This window comes from Heteronotia binoei, chromosome 2 (assembly GCF_032191835.1).
Source record: "Heteronotia binoei isolate CCM8104 ecotype False Entrance Well chromosome 2, APGP_CSIRO_Hbin_v1, whole genome shotgun sequence".
Lineage (NCBI taxonomy): Eukaryota > Metazoa > Chordata > Lepidosauria > Squamata > Gekkonidae > Heteronotia > Heteronotia binoei.
This window is the reverse complement of record NC_083224.1, coordinates 90535566-90554275: the sequence shown is the minus strand read 5'-3', so window position 1 is coordinate 90554275 and position 18710 is coordinate 90535566. Positions and strand designations below refer to the sequence as shown.

General features: G+C 43.7%; 1 protein-coding gene across 2 annotated transcripts in view; it reads right to left on the bottom strand.

The window, feature by feature from the left end:
- Positions 1-18710, bottom strand: part of CPNE5 (copine 5) — a 307885-nt gene that overhangs the window by 168927 nt on the left and 120248 nt on the right. For both annotated transcript variants that reach the window (XR_009555063.1, XM_060231586.1), the window contains exons 5-6: positions 17252-17291; positions 14694-14770 (exon numbers count right to left, since the gene is read on the bottom strand). Coding sequence is in view for 1 of the 2 variants with exons in the window: in XM_060231586.1 (XP_060087569.1) it covers positions 14694-14770; positions 17252-17291 (117 nt within the window). In the remaining variant the exon portion in view is untranslated. The remainder of the gene's footprint in view (positions 1-14693; positions 14771-17251; positions 17292-18710) is intronic.

The window sequence follows — 18710 nt, the reverse complement described above, 5'->3', positions numbered from 1 at the left end:
GTCACCATTTAAAAACTTTGATTAGGACTGCCAATAACAAAAGCTAAAGCAATCAAAATGAAGTCCAAAATAAAACTGTCTTCAACTGCCTCTTGAAGATTGCCAATGAAGGGGCCAGGTGCACCTCCTAGAGAAGTTATTTCATAATTATGAGGCTACCATGGAAAAGGTCTCTGATTGGTGGGGTAGGCAGAAGGGCATCTCCCCAATATCTTAATTCCCAGGCAGGAACATGTAGAAGAAGAGAATCCTTCAGATACTCCATTCCCAAGCCATGTAGGGCTTTAAAGGAAATAAACCCACCACCTTGAATTAGTCTCAGGAGCAGATTGGTAGCCAGTGTAATTGCTGTAGTACTGGGGACATCTGTGCCCAGTAGCTGGCCCTGACCAGCAGTCTAGTCACAGTATTTTGCACGAGCTGCAGCTTCTGAACTCTCATATGAACATATGAAGCTGCCTTATACTGAATCAGACCCTCGGTCCATCAAAGTCAGTATTGTCTACTCAGACTGGCAGCGGCTCTCCAGGGCCTCAAGCTGAGGTTTTTCACGCCTACTTGCCTGGACCCTTTTCAGTTGGAGATGCCGGGATTGAACCTGAAACCTTCTGTTTACCAAGCAGATGCTCTACCACTGAGCCACCGTCCCTCCCTCTCTTCAAGCCTCTAGCCCCAAGTAGAGCATATTACAACAGTCTAGTCTAGCTATAACTAAGGATCACTGTGGCTAGACCTGACTGACCCAGGAACAGATGTAGTTGATGGGCAAATGCACTACAAACAGGGCAAATGCATTATGAGCCACAGCAGCCACCTGGCTTTCTAGGGGGACCACTGTGTCAAGCAGCACTTCCAAGCTGCAAACCTGGTCATCATTGCCATCAGCCCCCACAGTGAACCAAGGAGATTGCATGGCTCTGTAATGGGAGAGAGGGCACATATAGGCAATTGTGTCAACAGCCCAGGTGGTGGTGGAAAGTGCCATTAAGTTGTAGCATCAAACCTCAGCTGCAGGTGGTCAGGCAAAAATGAGGCCACAGGCAATATCAGGAAAAAAAAAAAGAAAGAAGCGTTTGTAGTTAAATTTGTCCTAGAGACTTGGCAATCTTGGTTAGAAGGGGTCCAAGTACCATTTGAAATATGGAAAGATCACAAAAATCTGGAGGCACTGATGGGCCACCGGAAATTGACCGGCAAACAAATTTGCTGGGCGGGATTTTTCTCCAAATTCGATTTCACACTAAAACACATCCCAGGCTCTCGTAATTTCCCAGCTGATGCACTTTCTTGCCTCCCTCAACACAACAGCTAGAGGGAGGAAGTAATAGACTTGCTAATCCCCCCTTCCCAAATCAGGGGAGGGGGGACCGTAACCACCCTCTCACAAAAACTCTGTCCACCAGCGGAAGAATTGTGGGGGAATAGACTAAAAGCGGAGGCTGAGAAAGAAGGTGAAGGCCACCCCAAGGAAGTAGAGAAGGGGGAAAGGGGATTTTGGTATAAGGACAATAAACTGTACATCCCTGAATGCTTGCGTAAAGAAATACTGAAGCATTGTCATGATAATAAAATGGCAGGTCACTCTGGCTATGTCAAAACGTTACATTTGGTAAACCAACAATTTTGGTGGCCCTATATGAAATGAGACATTTCAGAATACTGCCTCATGGCAAAGAGAAGGGGGGGAACCCCCGGGACTGTTACAACCTTTAGAAACTACCAGCTGACCCTGGTCGGTAGTATCCGTGGATTTTATTGTGGAATTATCCCCTTCCCAGGGGAAGACTATGATCTTAGTCATAGTAGATATGTTCTTCAAACAAGCTCATTTTATACTCTGTTCTAAGATACCCCCTGCTAAGAAATTAGCACAACTATTTTTCCAACACATGGTGAAACTCCACTCATTTCCGGGTAAGATAATTAGTGATCGTGGAGTACAATTCGTTGCCAACTTCTGGTGGAAGTTCTGCAAACTAACTCGAATAGAGCAGGGGCTTAGCTCGGCCTATCACCCACAGACGGACGGACAGACGGAACGCACGAATGTGTTGCTAGAACAGTATTTACAGTGTTTTGTGAACTACCAACAATCTAACTGGGTAGAGCTACTGCCTTTTGCCGAATACGGATACAATAATAGTGTGCACAGCTCCACCAAAGCCACACCATTTGGGGTATTTAATGGATACAAGGGGAAACCTTTTCCTTTGCTGCTGGGGGAAGACCCGGAGGGCTCTCCCTAGACTTTTGAACAATGGTGGTCCAAACTAGGCAGCACCTGGTCAGCCATACAAGACAATCTGGAGGCTGCCAAAGAGACATATTAAAAACATGATAAACATCATTCACCCTCTTGGGACTTTAAAGCAGGGGAGACAGTATTTCTGTCTACCAAGAACTTACTGTTGCAGCAGCCATCCCGAAAGTTGGCTTATAAGTACTTGGGGCCATTTCGTATTAAAAGAGTAATAAATAAAGTGACTGTAGAACTGGATCTTCCCAAAATGTTTAGTAAAATCCACCGTGTTTCATTCTAGTTTGCTCTGCAGGGACCCGGGTGGGATGAGGTGGCACCCCCGACCAGCGGTGCCAGACCCAATCCCGGTGGGGGATCAGAACCATCATGAAGTAGAGGAGATCTTAGATGCTAAAATCAAATGGGGGGGCCTGTATTATCTAATCAGATGGAAACATTTCCCACCATCACAGGACGAATGGGTGTCATCAGAAAATGTAGACACCCTGTTGTTAATTAAGCAATTTTACAAGCAATATCCCCAGAAACCCCAAGGGGCCTCTTAAGGGGGGCAGCATGTCAAGTCCCTCCATTTTCTCTCTAAATTGTTGCTCAAGGCCTTCTGTTATTTACTGCTTAGCTGGCCTGGCAATCTAGCATGCTATTGTTTATTACCCAGGATAGTTCCTGTTGTGTCTGCTGTGGAATGTGAGATGTCACCCTCCCTGGTTCTCAGAGTTCTTATCTATTCACAGGCCTTTGGTAGAATGCTTTGTAGTATAGAAATATTGTGTTCTGTTAACCTGGTAACCTTTAGGTTTGAATATTGCCGCCATTTGGTAACGGTTTATGCTATCCTATATAGTGATTGTGTAGCTGGTATTTCCTCAGTCTTTTCACTGGCCACGTCAGTGAAGCATCAACTGTACTCTACTAAATGCATCTATTTGAAGTAACAAAGGATCTCATTCTTAGAATATCAGGGCTTGACAGTCCCTTTGACGAAGTGGTGTCTGAAGAAGAAGACAATGATATTGGATTTGTATCCCGCCTTCCACTCTGAATCTCAGTTTCAGAGTGGAGCTTACAATCTCCTTTACCTTCCTCCCCCACAACAAACATCCTGTGAAGTAGGTGGGGCTGAGAGAGTTCTCCCAGAAGCTCCCCTTTCAAGGACAACTCTGTGAGAGCTATGACTGACCCAAGGCTATTCCAGCAACTGCAAGTCAAGGAGTGGAGAATCAAATCTGGTTCTCCCATATAAGAGTCTGTGCATTTAATCACTACACCAAACTGACTCTCAACACCAAACTGAGGATTCTTATTGCCTATAGAACAGGGAGGCTTTTCTTCACGTCTGAAATTTTGTAAGAATTCTTTGAGTAACAGGTACGGTCCTTGACAATTTCACCCAACTGGGCAGCAGGCAGGGGGTTATTACACCCAGAAATATGTTTTCCAATGAAACAAATAGAAATTCCTATTGGACTGATTTCTCAGGACACCTAAGTGTACTTATGATATCAAAGAGCTCACTTCCAGTTTTTAAAAATGACACAAGAATTTAATTCCTTTTTCTGCTCCCTCAGCATCCACATGTCTAGTGGTGACTTAAGTCTAATGGTTCCAAGTGGCTTCAGAGCCATCTCCTCAGCTGTTCCATTCATATATGCCATTCTCATGAGAAGAACCACAGTTTCCTTCTTCCCAGCAGATATTATCTTTCTTTTCTGTCCTGGAACAACAAACTGTGTTTGTGGACCATTTCTGACATGGGGTTCCTCTACAGGGATGTAGTAATTACTATATTACAGCCCCACTCCAGCTAGCGGCACTGACCTCTGAAAGAACAGAGCCTACTCCTGTCTTCTGGCTGTCTAAATGGGAGCAGACAGCTTGACTCCATAAATTCCTTCACTTAACATGGGAATTAGATCGAAGAGTGAACTGATTCTACTTCCAATATGATGCTCCAGTTGCCTCAGGTGCTCTAGTCTTGCCCCTAGAAAAGCACTTGCATTCAGATCAAAAACACTCATCTCCTGTGCACGGCAGGTATTCAGCTCTTGCCTGAACCACACATTTGAGAACTGTGAAGAATTACTCTGTATAACAGAAATCGAGACTCCACTGACAAGGACTGCTGTGCAAGGAAATTATACTGAATGCTGTGTGCATGTGTGTGTGTGAGAGAGAGACACACACAGAGAGAGATCCATTTCTGACTCCTCACCCCCAGTTTTAAGTTTTAAAATACTCAAAAGGTACTCCAATTCTGAATTAGAGAGAACAAGAGAGAGAGAGAGAGAGAGAGAACCTTTAATAAATTAACATAGCAAGCAATCATGCTTAAGAAGTCTACTGCCTTAAAGCAGCTATTTTGCTAGCAAGGAATATTGGAATTAGCACCCTAGAGAGACACAATTCTCTCCAGAAAGGTCAGAAAACATCTCGTGTATGCTATTTCCCCTACCCAGATGTCTTATAGCTTTGCTTCAAAGATACATCCTAGCAGTGAAATAAGCCAAATGGAGCCAGTGGCCAATTGTAAGCAAAGGATTGCAAAAATCCAGCAAACTCACACCACTTGACAAGTTGGCAACCAAGGTTCTGTCAGTGCAGGATTCTCTTATCTCATGCAGTTTAACCACATTTTTGAGGAATATCTTCAGAAACTGTTGTGAAAACACCAAACAAGGAGGAAGAGAAAGCCTAATATGGATACATCTGAAGTGAAACTTCAGCACTAAGGCTTGAGCCTCACTTATATTGCTGTCTGTTTACTTACTCTGTGGATGTCCATAAAAAAAACATAAATGAAATGCAAAATTGTCACTGATAGAGCAGACAGTGCTGACCTTGGTAAGACCAGCTGTGTATATATTAAAAGTATGCTGAAGCTGCCAAATGAAAACTGATAATGATTAAAAGAAAATTACAAAACCTGGCCATCTCCAATTAAACTTAAATTGAATTTTATTGGATTTTCCTCTCCAAGGTGGGGGAGTCCATAGCCTTCTGCCTTATACACTGTAATATCTTGAACTGCTCCTGGATATACTGCTGGAGAAGGGGGATGTGCTGTGGATTAATAACATTTTTCTCTTTCTGTGTTTCCCTGTCACTTTCTCTGAAGCAGCTCCCCAGTTTTGCAGGCTGACTACAGATGTTCAAAACATAGAGGCCAATTATGTTCTGCTTTCTCTCAGGAGCAGGCTATTCCCAGGCTCCTCCAAACTATCAGCACCAAATCACAGCCTAGGAGATGAAAAGGCAAAGTGCTGTGTCAGCAGCTCTTGCATCTTTGGTCTCCATTTCGCCTGGCACCTGAGGGAGAACACACACAAAAACATGCGCTTTGTAGCTGTGCTTGAAAAGCCTGTTCACACCTCCTGGAGATCCAAGCAGAGGAAACATTGTGCTGATGTAGGGGCACATCTTGCACTCCCCTCTGCGTTTGTTATTAACTCAGTACAGTTCCTGGCATGCTATGTGGTCTCTGACAGCTCATAGGCTCTGCTGGTTGTGGTGTAATCAATCTGTTCAATGTGGGCACAAAGTAATTCCACACTGGGAAGGGAGGGAGGGTTGGTTTACTCTTTCTTCCACTGCTTGGGGATATGGCCATTTCCAACATTATCATTCCCATTCAGTTAGATGCATCTGCAAGTCACTCCTATGACAAAAAATGACTTTGAGCCTAACTACACAATCCTTTCAGTCCATAGCCTTCATGGGTCACATAGCATTCCAGTTTGCCACCACGGACTGAGTTGACTCTGTCTATGCACTGAACCAAACCCATATCAGCAAAGTCACTTCAAAAGTTGCCATTGCCACTGGATGCCAAAAGCCAATCCAGGTTTTCATTGCATGGTATTGGCCAGCTTAGCCCATGAACAGTACAAACAAATATGGCTGGGAATTACTATGGGCTGTTTCATCAATCTGCTATCATTTCCAGGCTTTTCAAAACAAGAGTGTCTGACTCACATGAAGTATAAGTTCTTCAAGCAGTATGATGATCATCACAGAGGCAAATTGTAGACATACTAATAAGAAGTCTGGAAATACCCTTCTGGGATGGTGAAAGGGGGGGGGACACACCTTAATTACTACAGGCAACTTAGAATGAACACACATATTTCTATGTTCTGTTTCCAAAACAGAAAATGGCCTCACGCATGAGGTCCTATCCTCTGTTCTTCCCTTCCTTCAATTCAAATGGCAGAAAATGATAAACAAACTATTTTTGTATTTCTGCTGTATTGTGCATGTGTTGTGTTCTGTAAAAGATGGAGTTTATGGTCCACTGCCACTCTGTTAAGGAAGTGGAAGACTCACATGCCTGCTCAGGTGGCTTGCAGCAAGTTATACAGTTGCCAGGAGGTCTCCCATTATGGCATCCAGGGAATATTCCTACTGGTGCCTTAAGTGCAGATGGGAGGAAATGGAGAGGAAGAAAATCAGGGTTCACATCACCAGTGCACCAGTGCACTGACATCACTTCTGGTGGAAACTGGGAGTGATGCTATGGGACACTCTAGGACTTACAAAAAACCTGAAAAACCCTCTATAGTTTTATCAAAAGCTTAATGAATCCTAGGCTGACCCATAACATCGCTTCTAATTTTCTCTGGAAGTGATGTCAGCACACTGGTATGACCACAATTCTTAAATCAGGGGTGTCAAACATATAGCCCAGGAGCCAAATCAGGCCCCCAGAGGGCCCCTATCAGGCCCCCAAGCAATTAGCTGACATCTACTTCCTTCTCTCTCTCTCTTGCTTCTTTCTGCATAACAGCTTGCTTTGCAAGGCTTGCTCAATCACACAGGAGCTACAGAGCAAAACCTCTATTTTCTCCATTGGCTGAGGCTCCTCCGTTGGGGAGGAAGGGGAGGAGGGATAGCTTGCTTTGCCAGGCTTTCTCAATTGCACAACACAGCTACTCAGCCAAGCCTCTCTTCCTTCTACTGACTGAGGCTCCTCCCCCTCCTCATCCCCTGGGGAAGGAAGGAAAGAACCAGAGCTTCCTTTGTGCAGTTCCCTGGATCCCATGGGAAAAATACAAAGAAAGCAACTTTAAGACCAACAAATGCTAATGTTTTAAGCATCTTTTAAGGTTTTTTTTTAAAAAAATATTTAATTATGTTTGACTTTGTCACTTATAAAGTTTATATCTCTGCTACCTAATCTTAAATAGGTACACGCATGGCCTGGTCCGAAATGGCCCGGCCTGACAAGGTCTCATTTATGTTAGATTTGGCCCTCATAGTAAATGAGTTTGACACCCCTGTCTTAAATTGTCCCTCTTGGATTGCCAGCTTTGGCCTGGCTACTCTAGCAAGTCATTACTTCTGAGCTTCATTTCTCTAGCTATAGAATGGGAATAATAATGAATTCCTTTGTCAAGTGAGGGAGAAACAAATGAGAACTGGAAAGTGTTTTACTCATTAGGAGTGCTCCACAAGATATACATAATGATTAGAAATCAATGTCCCTTTATATGTCTTTATAGCCAGTCAAGATTGGCACTTAGTACCTGCTGCTTCTCTAAGGAGAAAGCATGGGCCTCTGTATTATTTCCAATAGCAATAATAATTAAGTCCGTGGTGGGTTTCTGTAATGCCCTTCCATTCTTCCACATTGCCATGCTCCTTGCACTCACCCTCCTGTCGTGTTCCTGAATTAATAAGCAACTTCTCAAAAAGACAGAAGAGAAGGAGGGAATCTCTCTCCTACTGTACATATCTCCATTTTAAATTATGGCTGGCAACTGCAAATCATCCCTTAGCACCTGCAGCTGTCTTGGGTCTTGGAAGAAGTTCTCTCAGGCAAAAAGCAGAAATATTTCTTGCAGGAAATGGAAGTCACAGGTGTATAGTTGCATTATTGAAATTCTGCATTATCACTGCCTTCTCAGTTTGGGTTCAGAGTATCCCAGCAGGGTACAGTACCGTGGGGAATAACCAGGACTTTTTTTTAGTAGGAACGCACAGGAACACAGTTCTGGCTGGCTTGGTGTCAGTGGGAGTGACCTAATATGCAAATGAGTTCCCATTGGTTTTTTCTACGAAAAAGCCCTGTGTGAAACAATGATGATGTCAGGGTATGTGGCCTAATATGCAAATGAGTTCCTGCTGGGCTTTTTCTACAAAAAATGCCCTGGGAACAACTATGCTTTTCCAAAAACTACTGACACGTCTTGTGAAGTGTGATCAATGGCTCCCTTGCCATGACATATGAATACAGGTATATATGAATATGCTATATATTCATATTAGAGTTTGTTTCCTTCCCACAAACAGGGCTTCTAAACTGGTATTCAGCCATACTTTAGAATCCCAGTCTGTGGAGAGGAAGCAAACTTCAATTTGCACAGATGCCTGGACATAGCAGAAAACTGGAACTTTCAAAGTTTCCCAGGCCATGCTCCAGTGGGTGGAGGGTGTGGGGAGTGGAAGTAGCATGTAAGCATGAAACAAGCCATGTACATGCCTGTCATAAATAGAAGTTTGTTGTGATGCCTGATTAACTCCTTGCCCTCAGTCAGAGTTGTTTGGTTGAAACTGTGAGGATTTACTTTATACTTTAAGAATCATTAAGCAAAAATACTCATTAAGAAGAAAAAACAACCCATCAAGCACACATTTTGCTATCACTGCAGAACTTGGATGCTGTAATAATCATAGTAATATATAGCATTTATCAGTATTCAATTATCGTTGAATAACTGATAAAAGGAAATACTACTTTACATAGGGAGTAATTAAAATGTGCAATTTGCTGCCAGAGGTTGTAGTGATGGCCACAAGCATAGGCAGATTCAATGGAGGCCAGGTCTATCACTGGCCACTAGCCGTGGTGACTGAGGGAAACATCCACATCCAGATGCACTAAGCCTCTAAATCCCAGAGCCAGGAGACAACATCAAGGGAAGGCCTCAGCCTCTGTGCCCTGTTATTGGCTGTCCAGAGGAACTGGTTGGCCACTGTGTGAAACAGGATGCCAGACTGGATGGACAATTGGCCTGATCCAGCAGGATTATTATCATGTTCTTACTAGTAGCCAGGGGTTTAATTCTAGCGGGAGCTCCTTCGCATATTAGGCCACACCCCACTGATGTAGCCAATCCTCCAAGAGTTTACAAAAAAAGAGCTTTGTAAGCTCTTGGAGGATTGGCTACATCACGGGTGAGTGGCCTAATATGCAAAGGAGCTCCTGCTAGAATTCCACGCCTGTTAGTAGCCATTGATGGACAACTCCTCCATGAGTCCATCTTATTCTCTTTTAAAGCCATCCATGACTGTGGCCATACCTATATCAACTGGCAGTGAATTCCACAATAAAATTACTTGTTGAATAAAGAAATATTCCCTTTGGTTTGTTTTGAATCTATTATCATTCAACTTCATTGGGTGTGCATGCTAGGGTTGCCAGGTCTGACTCAAGAAATATCTGGGAACTTTGGGGATGGAGCCAGAAGACATTAGTGTGGAGCCAGAAGCAAAGTTGTGACAAGCATAATTGAACCCAAAGGGAGTTCTGGCCATCACACCTTTAAAATGCCTTCCCTCCATTGGAAATAATGAAGGATAGAGGCACCTTCTTTTGGGGCTATAGAATTGAACCCCTGGTCCAATCCTTTTGAAACTTGGAGGGTGTTCTGAGAAGAGGCACCAGATACTATGCTGAAAAATTGGAGACTCAAAATGCAGCCCCCTCCAGATCCCCACAGATCAATTCTCCATTATAACCAAGGCTTTTTTTGTAGAAAAAGCCCAGCAGGAACTCACTAGCATATTGGGCCACACCCTCTAATATTAGCATATTAGCTCATTAGCATATTAGGTCACACACTCATTAACATATTAGTCCACAATAGCTGGGATAAACAAGTGCAAGTGGAACAGGTGGTAGCCAGCTCCCATTCCCCACCTGCCACCCCTCCCTCCCTACCTCCATGCAGAAGCTGCAGCTGCTCCCACCAGACCTTAAAAGGCACCCACATATCCCAGCAGCAGTTCTTCAGAAGACAGTGTCCACCACTCAGGGAGGGAGGGAGGGAGGGAGGGAAGGAAGGAAGGAAGGAAGGAAGGAAGGAAGGAAGGAAGGAAGGAAGGAAGGAAGGAAGGAAGGAAGGAAGGAAGGAAGGAAGGAATAGAAAGAAAGGGGTGGGAGCAACTCGCCTTTAAAACTGCCGACTCTCAGGAAGCCTGCTGAGCAGCACAGCTGGGCCCCCTCACCCCCACCAGCCAGCAGAAAGTCACGAGGCCCCATGCAAGCGCAGCTGGGCCCCCTGAGACCCGCCAGCCAGCGGAATGTCGCAGGGCCCCACACAAGTGCGGCTGGGCCCCCTGAGCCCCGCTGGCCAGCAGGACGTCACAAGGCCCCATGCAAGCGTGGCTGGGCCCCTGAGCCCCGCTGGCCAGAGGGATGTTGCAAGGCCCCTGTGCAAGCACAGCTGGGCCCTCTGAGCACCACCAGCCAGCAGGACGTTGTGAGGCCACCATGCAAGTGCAGCTGGGCCCGCTGAGCCCTGCTGGCCAGCAGGACTTCATGAGGCCACTGCGCAAGCAGCGCTCAGCTCCCTGAGCCCCACCGACCAGCTGGGAAATTGCCTGGACTGAGCCAGAATGCTGGCCTGGCCAGCAGGAACAGCGTTCCGGTGCATTCCAGCTTTTTAAAAAGCCCTGATTATTTTCAATGGGAATCGGTCTCCATAGGGTATAATGGAGTGCCCAGCAGACATTTACCTCCCCCTCCCCACTTTCTGATCACCCTGTAGTGGGGGGAGGGCCTCCAAACTAGGGGATCCCCTGCTCCCAAATGGTGATTGGCAACCCTAGTGCCTGAGTGCTAATATTATGGGAGATGGAGAAAAATTTCTCTCTACCAATTTTCTCTACCGCATGCATCAATGTATAAGCCCCTATAATGTCCCCCTTCAGTCATTTTTTTTCCTGATCTGCAAAATTCCAACCTCTGAGGACTTCTCTCATAGGAAAGGTGCTCCAGCTCAATCATCATGGTTGCTCTCTTCTGTACATTTTTCAGCTCTGCAATGTTCTTTTTGAGGCATGGTGACCAGAATTGCAAACATTATTCCAAATGAGTCCACAACACAGATCTGTACAAGGGCAATATTAAAATACTGGGGAAATATTTAGACTCCCTTTCCTAAAAATCTCCAGTATGGAGTTTGCCTTTTTCATTGCTGTCATAAATCATCTCAAGATGACTTACAATAAATATAAAACTATTCAAAATTAAAACAATTCAAATTAAAAAATAAATCTCAAAAGCAAAAAGGCTAACTGAACAAAATCAACAGCAATCGGAACAGATTAGAATCTGCAAGGCAATAAACAACAGAAAAACAACAACTTGCATAATTGAACTATTGGATCTTGAAGACCCAATGAAAAAAGCAAGTTTTCTAATACAGAGGGGAGATTATGTCTTCTTAACTTCCAAGGGGAGGGGCAAAAATCTTGTAAGTAGTTGAATATTGTTCTTATATTGAGCAGATGGGGCTCAGAGAGACAACAAAAGCAGTAGGCTTTAAGACAACTTTATGTTTTAACCTTTATTCTAAGTATTTGAGGAGTGTTACAGTCACATATTTATCTATTTTGAAATAATTACACTTTTTTTGTTTGGACTGTTTCTTACTTTGAGCCTAACAGATACGGCAGGATAGAAATCTGCTTGAATAGCCAGCTGGAGAAAGAACAGGGTTGACTTGTTCCAGATGTAGGGGAGAAATACACAGTTTTGGAAATATATGGCATAATTTAAAACTTGCAGATACATGCAGGAAATGGCTGAAAATCCTTTTGGTTGAATAAGTGCTAAAAGTAATTTTGAGAAATTGGAGAACTGGACCAAAAAGAATAAGGCAAAATTCAATGAACAATATATGTAGCCTAGGAAAGGAAACATCATACATTTCTTTTTCTACAAGTATGAAGGAAAACTGGCTGAGATTGGTTGTTCTAATCCAACAAGCTAATGCAGCTCACATATTAAATAGAAGACAGATGCATCCAGAGGGTAGCAAATGGAGTGAAGGGCAGGAATGATATTAACCAGACAAAAAGGTACAAAGAACCAGACATTTTTCTGATGCCCAAATAGACACACATGCAAATGTTTGGAAGATAATTACATTGTGGTATTTATTATCCATTTCCAACCTTGTTTACTTGGAATAGATCCTATTGATTTCAGTGGGACATATTTCCTATTAAATATATTTAGGATTGCAGACTCTGGGTCAAATAGACATGAGAGTAAATGCATGGTTGCCACCCCAAACAGCAGCCTTGTGTTTGGCTGCCCTCAGCAATATCTAAGTGCTTTAGGGCTGTAGCCAGCACGGTAGGGCTGCCAAGCCCTTGGTCTGGGTGCGGAATCTCCCCCCTGGGAGGTGCTCAGCCCGCCGGCCCACATTAGGCCGGCAGGGGGAACCTCCCCCTGTGTCACTGGCACGATGATGTCACCCAGAAGTATCATCATCAAAACGGCGGCGCCTGTGTGTGGCCGCTCTAGGCGTTTCCAGGAAAACTCTATGGTTTTCCTGGACGCTCTGGCCATTTGGGAGGTAAAACTCTATGGCACAATAGGTACCATAGAGTTTTAACCTCCCAGATAACTAGAGAATCCAGGAAAACCATAGAGTTTCCCCGGAAATGTCTAGAGCGGCCCAGCAATGGTGCTGCCATTTTGATGATGTCACTTCCAGGTAACATCATTCATCGTGCGCACATGAATGTCCCCCACCAGGGGATGAAGGGGACTTGGCATCCCTACAGCAGGGGGACAGGGGGTGGTACCCCCTACAGAACCTGCATCACCCCCACTCAACCTTCCCCAATCTTCTTTTTCAGTGAAAGGGAAGATTGGATAAGATTGGGTGTGGGTTCTGCAGATTCTATAGCAGTGCCCCCTCACTGGCTTTGGCCTTTCAGTGCTTGTCCTGTATTATGCAGTTGTGCTGTTCTGCATTTCCCTATCTCCACTCCACATAATACGCTGATGCGGGGGAGGAGTGGAATACAAGGAAAAGTATAATGCTGTGATATCACATTAAACATTATAGAAGAAGAGGGAAGAATCAAAACATGTGGTTGTCATTTTCACTGGCAGCGCACATTCAGTATAGCACCTAGTTTATCCCGCCCTCTTGATAAGTAAAAAATCCATCTATCAGAGAGAATGTCTTGACAATTCTTCTGAACCTCACCAGAGAGAGTAGAATGAGCTCAGTGAGAGCACATGGGAAAGATTGAGGAAACCCATTTCCATCCAGTGCTTCATATAAGATTTAGGGTTGCCAACCTCCAGGTGGTGGCTGGAGATCTCCTGGGATTACAACTGATCTCAAGGTGACAGAGATCAGTTCACCTGGAGAAAATGTCTGCTTTGGAAGATGGACTATATAGTATTGTATTCCACTGAAGTCACTTGCTGACCTAAACCCTGCCCTCCTGAGGCTCCCCCCCCCACCAAAAAAAAACCAAACCTCAGGTGTTTCCCAATCCAGAGCTGGTAAACCTAATGAAGACAAACACCAACTATGATTAACAGGCCTTTCAGGACTGCAGAAGATCTGAGGCATTTTGAAATTACAATTGGTTTATCATCATGAAGGAGCTGTGGCTCAGTCCCTGGCATCTTTCCAGTAGGAGGTGGTGTGGAAGACTTCCACTTGAGAGTCTGGAGAGCTGCTGTCAGTAAGAGCAGACAATGTCAACCTTGATAGAAGGTATGTTAATAAGGCACAGGAGTAACTTGCATCAACAACAGCATCCTGTACTTCAGCAAGCAGAAATCTGATTGTAAATGGAAGACCAATCTATGAGATTTCAGCTAAGTAGCACTTCATCTGCTGCTGCGGTTCAAAATCCAGGCTTGAATCTATAGACATACTACCATTATAGATTTCAACTGATTTAGCCATCATATCCTCAGGGATCCCTGAGAGGTATAATTGTGTATGTGTGCCTAAGGGATCCGTAAGGAGAGTTCTGAGTATCCTCACCAATTTACAATTCCCAGAAATCTTTGGGAGAATGCAGATGAGCAGAGAATTGACAATTTTGAAGTATAGATATGCATGCCCTATTTCTTCTGTTTTTCAGTTGATTTGAGTGGGTCATGAAAAAAAGCCTCAGCTGTGTATCAGAGATGGAAAGCACCACAACCACCACCAACTCATACAACTAGCTCTTTAACTGTATACTCAGTGGTAAACCTAGGATGTCTATAATCCCTTCACTAACAATTTATAGCAGTGCAAAACTTTCATCCTGACTTCATATCTTGCAGACACATAACAAAACAGAGCCAAGGTGCCTGGAGCTGAACCTTGCAAGACAACACAGTGAAAACACAGTTGGCGTTAGACTCCCCTCCCCGCACCAGTGTATATACAGACAGAGCACTCACATCAAAGGCTTCTCCAATCGGCTTCCTGGAGACCCAACAATCTCACCCAGTGTGCAGAATGTCTGACCCAGGAAATCCTGATGAAGGAAATTAATACGATCATTATGAAGTAATCATTTCTCACTGTTTGGAAACTGGAGGTGAGACATTATCAATGTGTCTCCATTGCTATAGAAATTCTATTTTGTGGAGAATTCTGTCTATTTAGTCCAAATTCCCTGAAACCAAAGCTGCGATGTAAGGAGTAATGCAAATGGCTCAAAGGGGCTGTGACTCGGTGGTAGAAAATCTGCTTTACATCTATTGATTTTATTCTAGACATTTATTAACACATTATTTATGCTGTCCTGCTTTCTGATGTGTTTACTGTTATAAGGTTTATTTATGTTGTTTTTAGATTTCACTTATTTGTGGAGATTTTTAAATCATCTTGTGAACTATCTGTTGAATCAGGAAACAGTCATAGTAAAAGATATTAATGAAATGCCTAAAACTATGGCACTAAAAAAACTCAAGGTAGATTTTACTCAGTGGGCTTACAGTGTCTTTTTTGAAGAAGAAGAAGTAAAAACTATAAACTGGACGAGAAGGCTCAAACCTCCTAGAACAAGCTGAAATAAGTTAGACTTGAGAAATTTTGTAAAAGAAAGAGAATGAATCAATTAAACAAATACCTGGTAACATAAAACAGCACTAAGACATAAATGGGAAGGGGGGGTATAACAAGCAACAAAGAATCAGAAGAGTACAAAGCTAAAGTAGAAGAAATATAGAGAAATCAGAGATGAAAGTCCTACAAGGAATGAATAAATCTGAAGACAACTAGCAGAGCAATCCTAAACAGGGTTAAACTGGCCTAAGCCCCTTGAATCTTAAACAGAATGGGGAAAAGTTAGAGTAAAGTGAAATCAAAAGTGGAGAAACATGACCTTATTGGCATGCTAAAAAAATTAAGTGGGCACCAGGAGTATGCAAAACAATAACAGGAGTATTAAACCCATTCAGTAGTACTAGTTGCTCCACCCTCAGGCTTCTCCTTTCCCCAGATCAAGTTATCAATTCTCCACCAATTGCTGTGCAACCACATTTTGACCCGTGGCTCCCTCCAATTCCCCTGCTTCTTCCTGATCTGTAAGAAAATACCCCTAATATTCAGAACATCGTAGTAACCCGCCTGGTTGCCAGGGTGCCTGGAGACTTAACTCACAGACATCTGCTAGGAGAATGTGGGTTTGGCTGCCAGACTGGAAAGGACTTATTAGTACTAACAGCCACAACGCTAAAGCAGCACTCCGTGTTTCTGGAGAAGTGCTAGCAAGAAGAACGGATGGTTTCCAGTCGCTTCCTGCAAACACCATCTCTATCATTGGAGCGGAAGAAAATGCACCACTAGGAGCTATCCAGGCCATGCGGTTTTCAGCCTTGACCATAGAATCCACTTTGGGAGGCTAACACCAGCTATCTTCTAGCCGTGCCAAGACTCCATTTCAGCAAAGCGGAAGACTCACGTACTCAACAGATGTCACCCAACCATGAGGCCATCAAGCTTATTTAGGCATGGACCCTGCCGGAACGCCTAAGCCTTTGTCCAACAGAACTAAGGACAAAGACTGGTGCCAAGAAGAACACTGAAGAAGAGGAAGACCATCTTCAACCAGAGCCAAGTTCTTTGTATAAACCGGGCATTACCGAGGTAGTAATTTGGCCATCTATTGTCATCTTTTTAGATAAGTTTAATAGTCTTAAGTACCCCTCCACCCAGTGATTTCCCCCATTCTTCTCCTCAATGGTCATCTTGGAGCATCCCCACCTTGGTCCATTGTTGCCTGGAGGTCCAATCAGGTAACCAGGGCCCAAGCTTGTTCATTGGTCAGTTATGGGCACCCAATTAGGTGCCACCAATTAACTTGCTATTGGCTATTGCAGAAGTCCAGCCCTTATGGTCACTGCCGAGCCTCCCCTTTTTCCACCCCTGTACCTCCCATTCCCTGAGGGTCTAAGGTAGTCTATTTAACCTCTGACCAACTCCACTCATGTGTGCATCTAGCAGTACCCTATCTTCGCTGTATAGATCCACCCCCAATTCCTGATCAGTTGAGGGTCCTATTTCCCCCGTCCTCTTTCGTCGCCATTGGAGCCTTCCATGAAGACTACGATCGGTAATTATTACCCTGTTTGTCTATCTATGTGTTGTCTCTATATCTCTATCTATTTTTCCTAGGACTGTATGTATGTTTCATGAGCACATTGCCTTGTATGTATGCCTATATTTTTCTGGAATAAATTTCAATTGTTTTACTTAATTAGAGTCCTTGATAAATTTAAGCATTAATTTCTGAACGAGGATCCTGCATACACAGATAAGAGACAGAGGGAGAATTGGAGGAAGCTGTGGATCAGAATGTGGCTGTACAGCAACTGATGGGAAATTGATAACTTGATCCAGAAAAAGCAGAAGCCCAGGGGTGGAGCAACTGCTACCGCGGAATGGGTCCTAAGGCAGAAGCAGGGAAGTATATTGAAAGTGAAGAGCAGTACAGAACATGTTTTTAGCTTACATGTTTTGAAAGGTCAGGGCTTTTGGAGTCCACATCATACCTAGAATGAAAGAAAAGTATAAATCAGATTTTAGTCATGTAGGATCTTAATATTTTCCCCATGGTCCTATGCACAACATATGCAGCATGTTAGAAGATGGCACGCCAGCACAACATTTGTGGAGATAGAATCTCAGGCTGCAATCGCGCACAAAATTATGTACTTTCGATGCACTTTCCAACTGGATTTTATGTTAACTGGCAAAATCCAGTTGGAACATGCATTGAAAGTGGATTGAAAGTGCATTATTCAGTGTGTGTGATCACAGCTTCAGATGGGAGAACAAACCTACCACTCATCCTATATGGGCTCCTGCTGTTTACCTTTAGAGAGCAGAGAAGTACTGGTCTACAGCCATTGCTTAAAGCAAGGATGAAGATGGGATTGAAACACAGAGGCTAAGAAAACAACTGCAGTGACACTTAAAAGAAAACTTCATTTTAGATATACAATACAAATTGTAATTTAAAAGGAACTCTGATTGAGATGTAGAATCTTATTCTGAGCCCATTTTAACACTCCAGCTCTGTTCCTTTACACAAGAACAGAACCACATGTTGAAATTTGTCCCATTTACCAAAATGCACAACATCTGCCACTAAGTTGCAAAGTAACAATTCAATTTGCAGCATCTTTGTGAAACATTAAACTCTCCATATGAATACTTCAAGCTTCTGGCATGCCTTGATTGTTCTGACTTTAGCCAGCTTTAAATAAGAAATGTATAAACTGCCAATAGTCACTTGTTATTCCCACAGCACATTATTCCTCAAATACTATCAGATTCTAAATACCATTGCTTATTATCTATCAAATGCTATAAAGCTATCACACACAATATAATATTAAATGCTAGCCACTAAATAGGTAACTTGTCTGCCATTACTGATCTCTCTCTACAATGTGCAGCCACAGGGGGACATTGAGAGTGTTTTAGTCTCAATCCAGTGGGAAATGGGAACAACTGAACTGTGTTCACATCCCCACAGCCCTCATGATGAGTTTCTATGGCACTGACATATAGATTCCTTGACATCTCTCTGTCATTCCCTTTCTTCAAGAGTTTCTATGCTGCATACATGGTTCTTCCTCTCCTCACAACAATTGTGAGGTGGGTAGGTAGTGGTCTACAGTCACTCACCAAGCTTTTTGGCAATGTGGGGACTGAATGGGTCTTCCAGATCCTAGACCTACAATCTAGCCACTACAATACACTGATTCTTATGTCAATAATGAAACTGTTTCCTGAAAGCAGAAAGTGCAGAAAGCTCTAAATGACATCACCACTAGGACCGACGTGTGGGAGCAGGCCAAGTAGGCAGCCACTTGGGGTGCCACCTGGCCTAGGGGTGTCACGAGGCGCCCCCTCTCCTCATGCCTGCTGCCTTCCTGACTTCGCAGAGGCTTGGGAAGTGTCAG